This window comes from Chiloscyllium punctatum, chromosome 27 (assembly GCF_047496795.1).
Source record: "Chiloscyllium punctatum isolate Juve2018m chromosome 27, sChiPun1.3, whole genome shotgun sequence".
Classification (NCBI taxonomy): Eukaryota; Metazoa; Chordata; class Chondrichthyes; order Orectolobiformes; family Hemiscylliidae; genus Chiloscyllium; species Chiloscyllium punctatum.
This window is the reverse complement of record NC_092765.1, coordinates 19,212,085-19,225,630: the sequence shown is the minus strand read 5'-3', so window position 1 is coordinate 19,225,630 and position 13,546 is coordinate 19,212,085. Positions and strand designations below refer to the sequence as shown.

Here is a 13,546-nt window from a genome sequence, read left to right as displayed (position 1 = left end):
TCTTATACAACACTTCATTACTGTTCTGCCAGTCAGGTCTTCCTGTTCCACAGGGCATTGTATATATTCTTTAGTTAGTGGGAGTATATGTGGAGTACCTGTGGGTATTTTTAAATCATCTTCTCATAGTAATCTATTTTTAGCCTCCCCTCGACCTACAAGGATCACGCATGGTTATCAGGTGTTACCCTGTGTAGCCTGATAATAATTAGATCAGTCATCATGCTTTCCCCATCATTGTGACACACCGTAGTCATATTTACTGTTTCCTGTAAAGGTCCTGTCTTGGTTTGCTGTCATCAGCACCACACAGCCACTGCATTCATCACACCATGATGTGTGTTTGTGGTTAGACTTCAATCATTCGCTCTTGTCCCTTGTATTTGTACCATCCTGTTCCATATGCCATTCATGACAGCCAACGCTGCAATCCAAATAAATTGTTTTCCCAATTGTGCAAATTTTGCAATAAAGATAATTTCACAGCAGTTTCTCCTCTTTAGTTAACACACCTGTGTTTCTAATTGAACAAATTTCTCTGCTATTTTTCTAAGCCCACTCCTGTCTCCCTTTCCCACTCAGGCAGAGTTTGTTTCTCGTCCACTCTTTTTCCTTTTCTTCAGAGATCTCCCTTCTGAACATATGTGGCTAAATTTCTTGACCTGTTTAGGTGCAATCAGAGCCACAGCTTGAACAAGCTTCTCTCATCCTGATATGTGGTATTGGTGGCAGTTATTCTGTGCCCCTCTGGACTTTAGTTGGTTAACGTGATATAATCCCTGTATCTCAAAGTTTGGTGTACTGAGGGCTTGGCTTTTGCTATCACTAAGTGGGACCTGCGCACCACGGAGTCTGGAAAGTCCTAGGTTGGAGATGTTAAAACATCACTCGTTGCCCTGTCTGTGTCACTAGGCTTGGCTTCCATCCCTGCCATCTGCTCGGTGATTTTATGAATGCCAATTAATACTCAATTTTGTGGTAGTGTGAAAACCACCTGTGTCCATTAAAAACTTGATGAGCCAGCCTTCATAGAACATAGAAAAGTACAGCAAGAACAGGCCCTTTGGCCCACAATGTTGTAAAATATAGTAACTTAACCTACACACCCCTCAACTCACTGCTATCCATGTGCATGTCCGCAGTCACTTAAATGTCCCCAATGCCTCTGCTTCCACCACCACAGCTGGCAACGCATTCCATGCATTCACAACTCTCTGCGTAAAGAGCCTACCTCTGACGTCTCCTTTATACCTTGCTCCTCATATCTTGTAACTATGACTCCTCGTACCAGTCATTCCTGCCCTGGGGAAAAGTCTCTGGCTATTGACTCTATCTATGCCACTCATTATTTTGTATACCTCAATCAGGTCTCCTCTCTTCCTCCTTCTCTCCAGAGAGAAAAGTCCAAGTTTATTCAACCTCTCTTCATAAGGCAAGCCCTCCAGTCCAGGCAGCATCCTGGTAAACTTTCTTTGCACCCTCTCCAAAGCCTCTCTATCTTTCCTGTACTAGGGCGACCAGAACTGGATACAATATTCCAAGTGTGGTCTCACCAGGGACTTGTAGAGCTGCAGCAAAACCTCGTGGCTCTTAAACTCGATCCCCCTATTAATGAAAGCCAAAACAACCCTCTGTTTCTTAACAACCCTATCCACTTGGGTGGCAACTTTTGAGGGATCTATGTACTAGCACACCCAGATCCCTCTGTTCCTCCACACTGCCAAGTGTGTACAGGGAGGTCTTCCCACACAGTCCCATTGAGGCCTGACACTGTCACATGTGGGGTCTTTGACCCTTTGGTTCTGCTTGGTTCATCAATGTCAAGGAGCCTTCGAGAGGCAATGGGTCAGCTACCTGTATGGAGATGGCCAACCATGAGCAAAATGTTCTGCACCTCCACAGTTAATACACTTCTGGCTGTGGCTGCCATCCCAAAGTCAGGTGAGGGTGTCCCCCTTTTTCTGCCTATAATTCTTCCCGTATTTCACTTTTACTCGTTCCATTTTTCTCTGCTGTTTTTCTTGTCCTCAACTTCTTTCGTCCAAGACCTGACCATCTACCGAATCATCCGCACCTTGTGGATGATGTCTGAGGGGTTGAATCTTTTGCACACCTTTCTACCTCCTCTGCGGCATGGGACGCCAGGGTGCACCACATCTTACTGAGCATGTCGGGCCAGTTCATTCTCTAAATATCCCCAATCCATGTCTTTCTCGTCACAGTACTGTCCTCTGTCAAGAGAGTGCAGACAAAACCTCATTGGCTAAATAACAGACTTTAAAGCGGATGTCTCCTGGCATTTGTCTGCAGTTTGGCCCCTATTTTCAGTTTGAGCTTGATGAAGGACCTTACTAGTTGACTGTAAATCCTTACACTTTGCCTCCATCATTTGGGCCTTTTCCTGTCCCTGTCTCCTTATGAGCCCTTTCCTTTGCTATCTCGCCTTTTCAGACTGGTTTTGAAAACTGTCAAATGAATAACTTGGACTTGGCTTTGTTCCTCAGTTTTCTAATTTTCCTCTTTTAAAATCTCGGATTTATTTTTCATCTTGCCGTGAGACTGGAGGTTTAAAATTAGCACGTCTCATTATCTCTGTTTCCATTTCAAGCTATATTTTCCGTGTACACACAACAAATCGAAACTGCCTCCTTCTCTTCTGGGTGCGCACTGTACCGTATTCTAGCTTTATCCCAGAGTGTCTGTGCCAATCCTTGATCAATGAAGTCTAACCCATTACAGAAATCAACCCACTGTGGCCATTTCTTACCAAGATAATGCTTACACACTGTTTCTCACACTGGCTGACTGCTTTGATCTCTGTTCACGTGTTAGGTTCTTTTCCTGAGGTTTCAGACACAGGATGTAATTTGCAACACCAACTTCTACAAGCAGTTAAAGTTTATTAAAGCCTGTACAAGCTAGGTGACCTCCTTTGACCCTCCTCACAGGCATGCGAAGTCAAGTCAAAAGAGGCCTTGAACAAAGAAAACACCTCCCCTTTCAGTAGGTCATTTGGTAATGCTTACAGATACTCTGGCCACTCCCCTCATAACTATATTAACCCAGGTACAATGGTCAGATGAGGTCATCCTCTGAGATAATGTAAATGCCCTAATCCTGGGGAAATGCTATGCAAATGACTTCCTGATGCACTGATTCTCCAAGACAGTGTAGGTGTGATATGCTTCAGTATCGGAGGATGATCACGCAAATGAATTTTATTGACTGGGGATGGCTATGAAAGCATTTCTGAATGGAAGGGGCTAAATAAGAGTTTAATTTGATATAGCAGAAGAGTAGTAACAACCACTGGCACGGTGGCTCAGTGATTAGCACTGCTGCCTCTCAGTGCTAGTACCCGGGTTCGATTCCAGCCTCTGGTGACTGCTGTGTGTAGTTTGCATGTTTTTCCCCGTGTCTGCGAGGGTTTCCTCCGAGTCCAAGGATGTGCAGGTCAGATGAATTGGCCATGCTAAATTGCCCATTGTGTTCAGGGATGTGTAGGTTAGGTGAATTAGTCAGGGGTAAATATAGGGGAATGGGTCTGGGTGGGTTACTCTTTGGAGGGTCGGCATGGACATTTTGGGCCAAAGGATCTGTTTCCACGCTGTAGAGAATCTAGTGAAATGAAGTGAGTCATCCACATTCCTGTATGACTCTCACCTCCACCCACTTCCAGAATGTTCAGCTTCGGGAGGAAAAAAAAGTACAGTTTAACCCTTTAACATTACATTAATGTCCAGAGAGAGATTCCAATTTAATTTTCTAACATTACATAGGCTGCAGTCAGCAGACTTCAAAACTCCTGCTGTCATGTTTGGTGTCGTTTGTCAGAGAGCCCTGGGTCCACACATTTATCAACCTTGTCTGTTACTGCTTCAAAACGTTTCAGGTTAATTTTGATGTTTATGAAAGGTTTATGAAAGTTTGTCATGTAGGAAATGAAGTTTGAATTCTTATCTCACAAATACTGTCGGTTTTGTTTTCTAACATACTCTCTGAATCTACATTCTGGAGTTGATGGAATATCTGGCTTCTAAAGAGGTTTTATTTCTTGTTGCAGAAGACACCCTGGCCTTCTGGAAAGGAATAGCAGATGTAGGTCTGCTTGGAGAAGTTGTTACTAACATTCAGAAGGAACTGATGGAGATGTTGGCAGGTGTTCAGCAGAGGATGTGTCAGACTCCATTACAAATCACAGGTAGGTAGGGGAACATCTGGCTGTATTTTGTATTTGGGTATTGGCTGTCAAATGTTTCCATGAAGTTGATTATCTGCTCTTTGTCTGGTGACTGTTCACTTGAAGATCTTGCACACTCAAGAGTCTGAGAGGTTTATGTTGTGATGCCCCTACTGTAATGCTGTCTATGCTGGACTCTCCACCTCCAATTTTGAAACACCTCCGTTTCGCCAAGGATCTACTGTCCATATCCTACTGAACAAATCCAGTTTACCAACCATTCTCATTGGCCTTCCTGGACTCTGCCTCAAATTTCAACCTGTACCCTCATCTTTAATGTCTTTGTGGATTCCTTTCCCCATCCCTAACTTTCTACACCCATATCAAATTCCTTCTGTTCCCTAAATACTAGAGTGTTCTCTTGCTAAACTCCTTTGCTTCCTCTCCACCTTTCCTTCACCACCCATGGCTTTATCTTCATTTGTCTCTGTGCAATCTCTCAAATTTTCTTTCTAACATCCTCTGTCTCTAGCAGTTCTCTCCTTTCAGATCATCTTTAAATGCATTTCTTTGATTGGAGGCCTGTGACCAACAGTGTTCAGTTCAGGACGTAATTAAGGATGAGCAAGCCAATGCTGACTTTGCTCGCAACATCCACATCAAAAAGAATACTGATTCTACACCTGAGTTAATTATTGATAGAGCTGTCGTTGTGACATTATTAATGTGGGAAGAAAAAGTAACCAGAATTCTATTCTTGATTATTATCATCACTGCCTGAATTATTGGCGAGAATATTAGCCAGCCTTGTGATATCCTCCACCATAAATTAGCCTGTTGACAAAGTCTTTATTTGCCCCATTAATGAACACTGTTATGAGGTCCTGGATGATTGCAGGGTTAACCGAGCAATGGTTTGTGATTTTAGGATGCTTAGTTGGACAAGCGGGCTGATGGGTATGTGATCAGTAATGCCTATTCTGGATTGGAGATATTGCACATATCTGTGCTTTCCTTTCAGATGCTGCTGTCCTGAACAATATGGCTCACACTTTTGGCCTGCTGGAGACTGTGAAGAAGGTTTTGGACAAAAGGAAGAGTCAGACTGATCAAAGCCAAGAACAAATTCATAGTGACCTTGCGGGTAAGTTGTCTCAACCCCTTCTCCGTGTGAAGGTGACAGGTCACCCAGAACACTGGCTCCAGGGCCAAAGAAGCAGGTATATTTCTTTGCCAGCCCAGTTGTGAGATCTGCCAGATGTCTTTGAGGATTAAGGTGAGATGGCTATCACTCCAGGAAAGTACCTGTTCATTATTCAGCCCCTCCCACAATTCAGATATCCATTTAATCTAGATAGTGATATATACTGCCAATTAAAAACTGATCTCAGGCTCTTGTTTTAATCAGTAATAAGCATTCCTATTCTTGCAGGTAGGGGTTCAGTTGGCTGAATTATGATGGAGTGACACCATCAATGCCGATTCATTTCTTGTGTTGGCTGAAGTCGCCCTAAAGGCCTCACCTTAATGCTGCCCCTCACCTGAGGCATAGTGTCTCTCAATCTGAAGTCATCACTAACATCCCAGTCTAATGAGAGTGCGGTCTATGGTCTTCTGGGACTATGCAATTTTCACCTATTATTGAGGTGCATCGGGGTATTAAGCTTTTCTTAATAGTTGCATTCCTGTTACTGATAGAAGCCTGTTGCCTTCAGATGACCTTGTCTTGTTTGCTGCTGTTGGAAACCCTATATAAAGAATGTGGAATCTGGGTGCCCTCCATCCGAATCTTTGTAAGGCAACTTCTGAGTCCTTTATCTCAATAGTCTTGATGGCCTATAAAATCCAGCATCTATTGTTAAGGTAGCTACATAGTGGGTTTGGTTGTGTCATTTTTTTATTTTTGTTGTGTACTTTGCCTGGAATTTTATATTGATGTCTATCGTTAATAAAAATTTCTACCTTATTCTCAAACTCAAATCATGTTGTGAAATTCAAGGTCTACTGTAATTTTCTAGTTGTACATCTAGTTTGTGCCTTCCGTTAGGATTTGACTGGGTACCAATTTGTTAATGTTTGGGACTCTGTAAAGTTCCTGACATTTCACTGTAAATGGAGCATCTTCATAGTGCAACAAAAAGTTTTATATATTCACTTTCACTTGTGCAATAAACCATCTCAACACTTCACAGGTATGATTACAAGCCAAATTTGGCACTCAGCTGGATAAAATATCAGGGCAAATAACCAAAAACTTGAAAAGAGGTAGATTTTAAGGATAATCTAAGTGTGTGGCCGAAGTGGGCAGACTTATGGAGGGTATTCCAGCACTCGAGGCCTAGGCAGCTGCTGTTGTTGTGTAAAGAGCCAGAACTGTGAGAACCCAGAGATCTTGGAAGAGATTAAGAGACAGCAAGAGATAATGGATGCTGAAGTTGTGGATAGAGGGGCAAGAGTTGTCTGGTAGAAATCAATACCATTCATTTTTAAATTTATAAATGGTTGCACTGATGAGGGAGTTTATTTTTAATCCGTAAGGCTCGTAACTTTTCATTGTCTTCCCTTAAAGAGCCATGTATGTACATGCCATGTAATAATATTGATTACTTTTCATTCCTTATAATTCTATATATACTAAGGAGTGTGACACAAACATATGAAGTTATCATTGTTAATGTTAGAAATTAAGTAGCTTGCCCTTTCATTTTCTTGCCCCTCTCTAATTTTCTCCACTTTCCAACAATAGAACTGGAACGTCAGCTGGAAGAGCAGAGGAGACGAGCCAAGGAGCAGAAACTGAAAAACCAAACTCTGCAAAACGTAGTGCTGATGCCGATTGCTACTCCCAAACCCAACAAGCGCCCCCGACTGCAGCGACCTGCCTCCGCCACTATTCTCACCCCAACCACACCTGTCCAAACACCCCAGTTCACCGTCATTTCACCTATTGCTATCACTCCAATAGGAACAAACTTCTCTGTCGCCAATGTCACAACCATGCCTGTGGCCATTGGCCAACAGTCCAGTCCTGTCACCGTACACACGTTGTCAGGTGGGTCCCAGCTCTTCACCAGGTATGCTGGCGTGGTCACTGCAGCCAAGACGACTGCCTCTGACACAGTCACCATTCATCCTGCCTCCAGCCTTGCCCTACTGAGCACAGCTGCCATCCAAGATAGCAACACCATCACGACCATGGCAGGCATGAACATGGGCCCCGTAGAACTGGTCACCGTGGACTCTGGTCTTGTATCTGTCGTTCAGAGTCACAGTGTTGACCATTCAACGGCAGAATCACAAACTGTGATTGAGATTCACCCTGGGCCAGAGATGGACTCGGACCCAGATGGTACAGCAGAAGCAGAGTGTGATGACAAGGTGCCGGACACGGACAACGAAACCCAAATACAAGCCATCGAAGTTGTGACCCAGGAGGAACAGCAGAATGAGCGAAATGAGAAAAATTAATTATAAACTTGAGTTATTGAAGTATTTGCTTGGCTGTATCTGAATGTACTGTTACCAAAACATAGTTATGTGTAAAAGATATGAATTTCACCCTGAAGATTTTTTAAAAGGAGGAATGCAATATTATTATGCATTCTATACGCTGTGGTCCGCCTGTTCAGCTGGACCCCCAACCTTGGATCAGAATTTACTCCAGTTTGCCTTGTTTTGCAAGCTGCTAACAGCCAAAAAAATGTTTGGGTAGCATGTTAGCATCTTGACCTTAGCAATCTCGCATTGTCTGTCGCCTTTCCTGCCCAGAATAAGTTGTAAAGAGGATGCACGCTCAGGTTCATTGATGTATGTAAATAAAAGTTAAATACCTGACCCACATCCTTCCAGTTAGTCACCATGTATTAGCCAACACTGGGTGGATTGGTTCAGTTTTAATTAACCTGAGGCTGATGATAACATTCAATTTTGATTTCTATCCCTGGAAGAGATGAGGGTATTCTTGCAGTGTGAAACAAAGCAAAAGCATAAAAGGATGGTTGGTGGTGACAAAATCAACTGTTCATAACAACGCTGCATTGGGTACTTGGAAACAGTTCTGGGAGGCAATCACTACACCAATAGATTAGCAAAAAACAACTGCAGCTGCTGTAAGTCTGAAGTAAAAGTACAAAATTGCTGGAAGTGCACAGCAAAATATGTCAGCATCTGAAAATCAAAACACAATTCTGCATCTTATAACTTTAAAAAAAAATTCACTTGTAAAGCATTTACCTGTCTTCTCTTCTCAGATGCTGCCAAACCTTGCTGTGTGCTTTTATTTTCACTCTTGTGTAACCCTTGTATATCCTTGCCAAAATTTGAACAAGCCTCATTTGTGTAAGGGCAGCTTCAGTGTCTCCTTTCCAATGATGTTTTCAAAAGTTTCTTAATGTGAGCCTGTAATGTTTTCATTTGCTTCTTATTATGAATCCACACTATGTACATTTTTTTACTAAACCAACAAAAATGCATAGCATTCCTGTATAACAATTAAATGCATGTGACGGAAGATAGTTGAAAATATTCAAATTCTTTTATTTTTGTGTCATGTCTGAAACTATTTTGTTTTAAAATTACTCTTTCACCCTGCACTCTTGGTAGATGGATAACAAAACCTAATTTAACATTGGTGAAAAAGATTTCAGATTCTGATATAAGGCCATTAGATAAGGCTACAGCAAGAATTGCTGCAACTGGGATGCCTCTGAACTTGGAGGTGGTGCAGAGCATTGTGGCTTTGCTGTGTGCTGCTCCTAGCTGGAAAGTGTATTCAAGCCTGAACAGTTCTTCTAGATCACACTAACTTGTGAAAGTTACTTTGAGTTCACGTAGAAAAGAATGAAAGAAACAAAATGCTCGAAACAGGCCAGTCCGCTTTTGTGCAGAGAAACCGTTAACACTTAAAGTCAATTACTTTTCATCAAGACAGAGTTTGACTTGTCTCAGCCTATTTCCTTGTGGTAATAAAATACATTTATATAGTGCCTTTAATGAAGTAGAACACCAGGCTTTTCACAACCTGATCAGGTAATGACAAAGCCAAAGAAAAACAGCTGATTGAAGTTTAATCAAAGAAGTTTTGAATATGAATTACAAGTCTTCTAAATTATATAGTATTACACTTCAAAAATACTTCTTTGGCTCTAATGTGGTCTGTGACATGCTATAGTTATACATGATGTTATATGTATTTGCATCTTTATATTTAAGAGAGGAAGAAGATCTGGAAAGTCTGCAGGTTTAGTGAAGGAATCCCTAGCTTAGCATCTAGTGTCTGGCTCCTAGGAATAAATAAAAGAATTTGATGTGCAAAATGTCAAAATTGGAGGAAGCACATAGGCCCTCGCAGAAAAAGTTTGCTTTCCATAAATGGTTTATAAATCTCCCAAATATAGGTAATGAGTTTGGGAAGTGAAAGATATTTAGAATAACAGGTACAGCATAGAAACACTCTTTGATTCCCATTTGGCAGCATTAGCCCATATCCCTCTAGACATTTGCTATTCATGTACCCATCCAGATGCCTTTTAATTGTACTAGCTGCCTCCACTTTCTCTGGGAGTTCATACCATACATGTACCACCCTCTGTGAAAAAGTTGCTGCTTAGGTCCCTTCTAAATCCTTTTCTCTCTCTCTCATTCCCCCTCTCTCTCTCTGCCTTCTAGTTTTCGTCTCCCTTATGCTGGGAAAAAGACCATGGCTATTCACCCTATCCATGCCCCTCGTGATTTTACACATCTCCATAAGGTCACCTCTCAACCTCTGGCACTCCAGGGAAAATAACCACAGCCTCTCCAACCCTGGCAAGATGTTGTCAACCTTTTCTGCACCCTTTCAAGTTTAACAATATCTTTCCTATTAGCAGGGAGACGAGAAATGAACACTATAATTCCAAAAGTGGCCTAGCCAATGTTTTCTATAGCCATAACATGATATCCTAACTCATAAACCCAATGTACTGATTAATAAATGCAACTACGTCAAATGGCTTTTTCACTACCTTGTGAAAGGTACTACTGTGACTCCACTTTCAAGAGTCTATGAGCTGGCATACCACGGTCTCTGTGTTAGGCAACACTGCCCAGGACCTTATTATTAAGCCCTGCCCTGATTTGCCTCACCAAAACGCAACACTTCACATTTATCTAAATTAAACTCCATCTGTTACTCCTCAGCCCATTTGATCAAGGTCCCATTTTACACTGAGGTAACCCTTGTTCACTACACCACCAATTTTGGTGACCTCTGCAAATTTACTAACCATTTTTCCTACGTTTATGTCCAAATTACTTGTATAAATGTCTAAAAGCAGTGGACCCAGCATCGATCCTTGTGGCACACTGCTAGTTGCAGGCCTCCAGTCTGAAAAATAACCTTCCTCTACCACTTTGTCTCCTGCCTTCAGGCTAATTTGTTCCATGTGGAAATGCTTTCTAAGGCTAAGGTATGTTGTTGGGTTGTAGCAAAATCCATTTGGATCAACTGACCTTTACTTTGATCCAGAAGTAGATCATCTATATTCCTACATTTATAATAAGGCAATGATTATAAGTTTGTGTGGATGTAACCTAGAATTGTGCTGAATAATTGCATGAATTTGGTGTCTTAATTATTTGTTCTCACTTAATGATTACACTAGCTCTGCAAAGTCCTTGAATCTTCCTTGTGTCTTATACCTTTCAGTCATCTGACTCTGCGCTTTTGTGCATCGCAATCAGCTCAGTCTATCTAGTAGAGCCATCAACTCTCTTGAATGTGCTGTTTGTATTTGACGCTCTTGGTAATCACAAGTCCTCTCAATATGTTTGAAAGTTATCTTAAGATTGCCTTGCCCAGTACGTTTTTGGTCGCATTTCCTAAAGGTTGCAGTGCACCTTAATGTATGACTTGGATTGATAGAATTTATATTTATCAAATGGTTCCTGTGATGCTGCTGGTTCTTTAACCTCCAATTTCATGCTGCTGTTCTGTGTAGCTTTGTAATGTTTTCTAAAGCGCGTATTCTTTTAAGTGTATCTTGTTTAAATTTTTAATTCAATAGTCAATTGTGGTAAAGTTAACATTTCATATTCTACCAACTTCTTATGTGGAAAACATTTCCCTCTTAGACTTTGGTGCTACTTCAGCCCATACCATGTACAAATTTACTACTTTAGGAAACTGTTTCACAAGACAGATTGGTACAGTTGAGGTACAGATCAGTTGTGATCTAATTGAATTGTGGAAGAGATTAGTGACTGAAATTTTTAAAAATTAAATTTGTACCTAAAATCTCATGGCCGTTTACAATCTAAAGAAATGAAACTGTTAAGTTTGTGCTAGAGAAGTTGATTGGTTAAAGGATAACGACCAATGTGATAACTGTTAATTATGACATTGCAGACTAGACTACATTTCCTGCAAGAGGACTAATGGATAACTGGTGCAGAATTGCAGTAGCTCCCTGACTGAGGTTGAGGGAGAGATGCTGATTTATGACAGTGCTTCAGGGTGGCATGAGCCATTGAGCAATTTGTAGCAATTTCAAGTTTTCCTCACAAGTTGTTGCTTAATTTGCGCACTTAGAAGCGCTAGCATTGTTTTCCCTAAGTCTGCTCTTATATTTAATGAGTTGCGTAGATGTATCTAATTATTGTGATAATTAGCTTTCCAGATTTCAGTCCAAATGGCCAAATTAGTTACCTGCTCTCCCAAATACAGCATGAAGCCAAGCTGTTCAGTAGATCCATGTTTTGTCTGGAGTTAATGATTACTTTGCCTCAATCAGTCCTGACTCATTGAATTGACTTGAATGGCCCATCAGTCAGGTTGCTTTTAGCCTTTACAGCTTGGGTAGAATACAAAAAGGAAGTTTCACTGCAGCCTAACAAAACCTTAGTTATCACATTATTTAAAGTTCTGTATATCTTGGAAATATGTGTTAGCTTGGAAGGAGTGCAGCACAGATTCATTTATTAACCAAGGTTTCAAGGAATAGTTTACAGAAAGACCAAGACTAGGCTTGTGGTCCATTGCATATTAAAGATAAAGGAGTCTTGATAGTTTTTGAAAGTTTTTATAAGGTAAACTTTGATAAAGAAATAATACAGATAGGGAAATGCAGAATATGGAGAATGAAGCTTATAATCAAAGTGAGGAAAATCAGAAGAAACACTTCTGAATGCAATAGATGTTAGAAGTGTGGAACTTCTACAAAAGTAAGTACCAACAATATGTTTGGATTCAGGATGGATATTTTTCCTAGCCGAGGATACTAAGAAGTCATCTTGTTGCACCTACACACCCCTGCCTCAGAGTTAGAAACTCCCAATTTTAATCCACTCCAAGGTTTGATGACTGCCTGAGTAGGTTCATAATGTGCCAAATTGATTAATCATCAACCTGTAAATCTTCCAATATGCCTGACAGTAACTACGCAATTCTTCTGGTCAGCCATACTGTAGAATGTAACAGCAGGCCACAATTGTAGACCAACATAGATCAAATAGAAGTCCATTATGATCAAAACTGCCTTAGGTTATAGTATCTGAAAAGGGGAGAAGGGTTATGTGACATTAAGCTGTGGTGACTGGATGACATTAGGATACAGATATATCATCATTTTCTCGCATAATGGAAAGGGTAGGAGGGAGGGAATGGCCTACGCTTGTACCAATGTTCCCCCTTCTGCTCATTATCCTATTTCTACCATTTGCACATTCATATAGTGGAATGCAAGTCATTCCATGTTGTTTTGATTGGTCTGCTATTAGTCCTATGTAGCCACTGGGGTGAGCTCCACATGCTTAGCAAAGGGATTGAGAAAATTTGAAACTAACATTAAAAGAGAAAAAAACATAATTCCATGGTTGGGCTATTTTAGAATATAATCATTATTATGGATTGTTTAACCTATGCTATCATATACAATTTGCAACTTTTCTTGCAATGCAGTGCTATTTGTACTTATCTGTTTCAATGTTGTAATCACTGAGATTTGGAAAGGGCATCATGATGCTTCAGTAGATGAGAATATAGATGTCAGTATTGTCTCATTTGCCTCTGAGTTGGAAAAATTTGAAGCAAGTCCTCCAGAGACTTGAACACATAATTTAGGCTAATGTCTGTGTAACAGAGTATACAGTATATTGCTGGAGATGCTGTATTTCAGTGAAAACACTATATGTTTGGTCTACCCTCTCACATAGATACAAGAAGAGTAGAGCAATTCTCCCTTGTCCTTGTCGAAAAGTTTGGTGCTAGAAAAGCACAGTCGGTCAGGCAGTATTTGAGGAGCAGGAGAGTCGCCGTTTTGAGCATAAGCTCTTCATCGGGAAAGGGCCTTGTCATCGCCAACATTCATCCATCAACAAACAGATTCCTTG

At 41.0% G+C, this 13,546-nt stretch overlaps 1 protein-coding gene across 2 annotated transcripts in view; it reads left to right on the top strand.

Annotated features, from left to right (window-relative positions):
• LOC140453507 (glucocorticoid modulatory element-binding protein 1-like) overlaps nucleotides 1-8,704 on the top strand; it is a 42,156-nt gene extending 33,452 nt beyond the window's left edge. For both annotated transcript variants that reach the window (XM_072548241.1, XM_072548242.1), the window contains exons 7-9: nucleotides 4,064-4,201; nucleotides 5,202-5,324; nucleotides 6,927-8,704. In XM_072548241.1, coding sequence (XP_072404342.1) covers nucleotides 4,064-4,201; nucleotides 5,202-5,324; nucleotides 6,927-7,648 — 983 coding nt within the window. In that variant the 3' untranslated portion in view covers nucleotides 7,649-8,704. The remainder of the gene's footprint in view (nucleotides 1-4,063; nucleotides 4,202-5,201; nucleotides 5,325-6,926) is intronic.
• The last annotated feature ends 4,842 nt before the right edge of the window (nucleotides 8,705-13,546 follow it).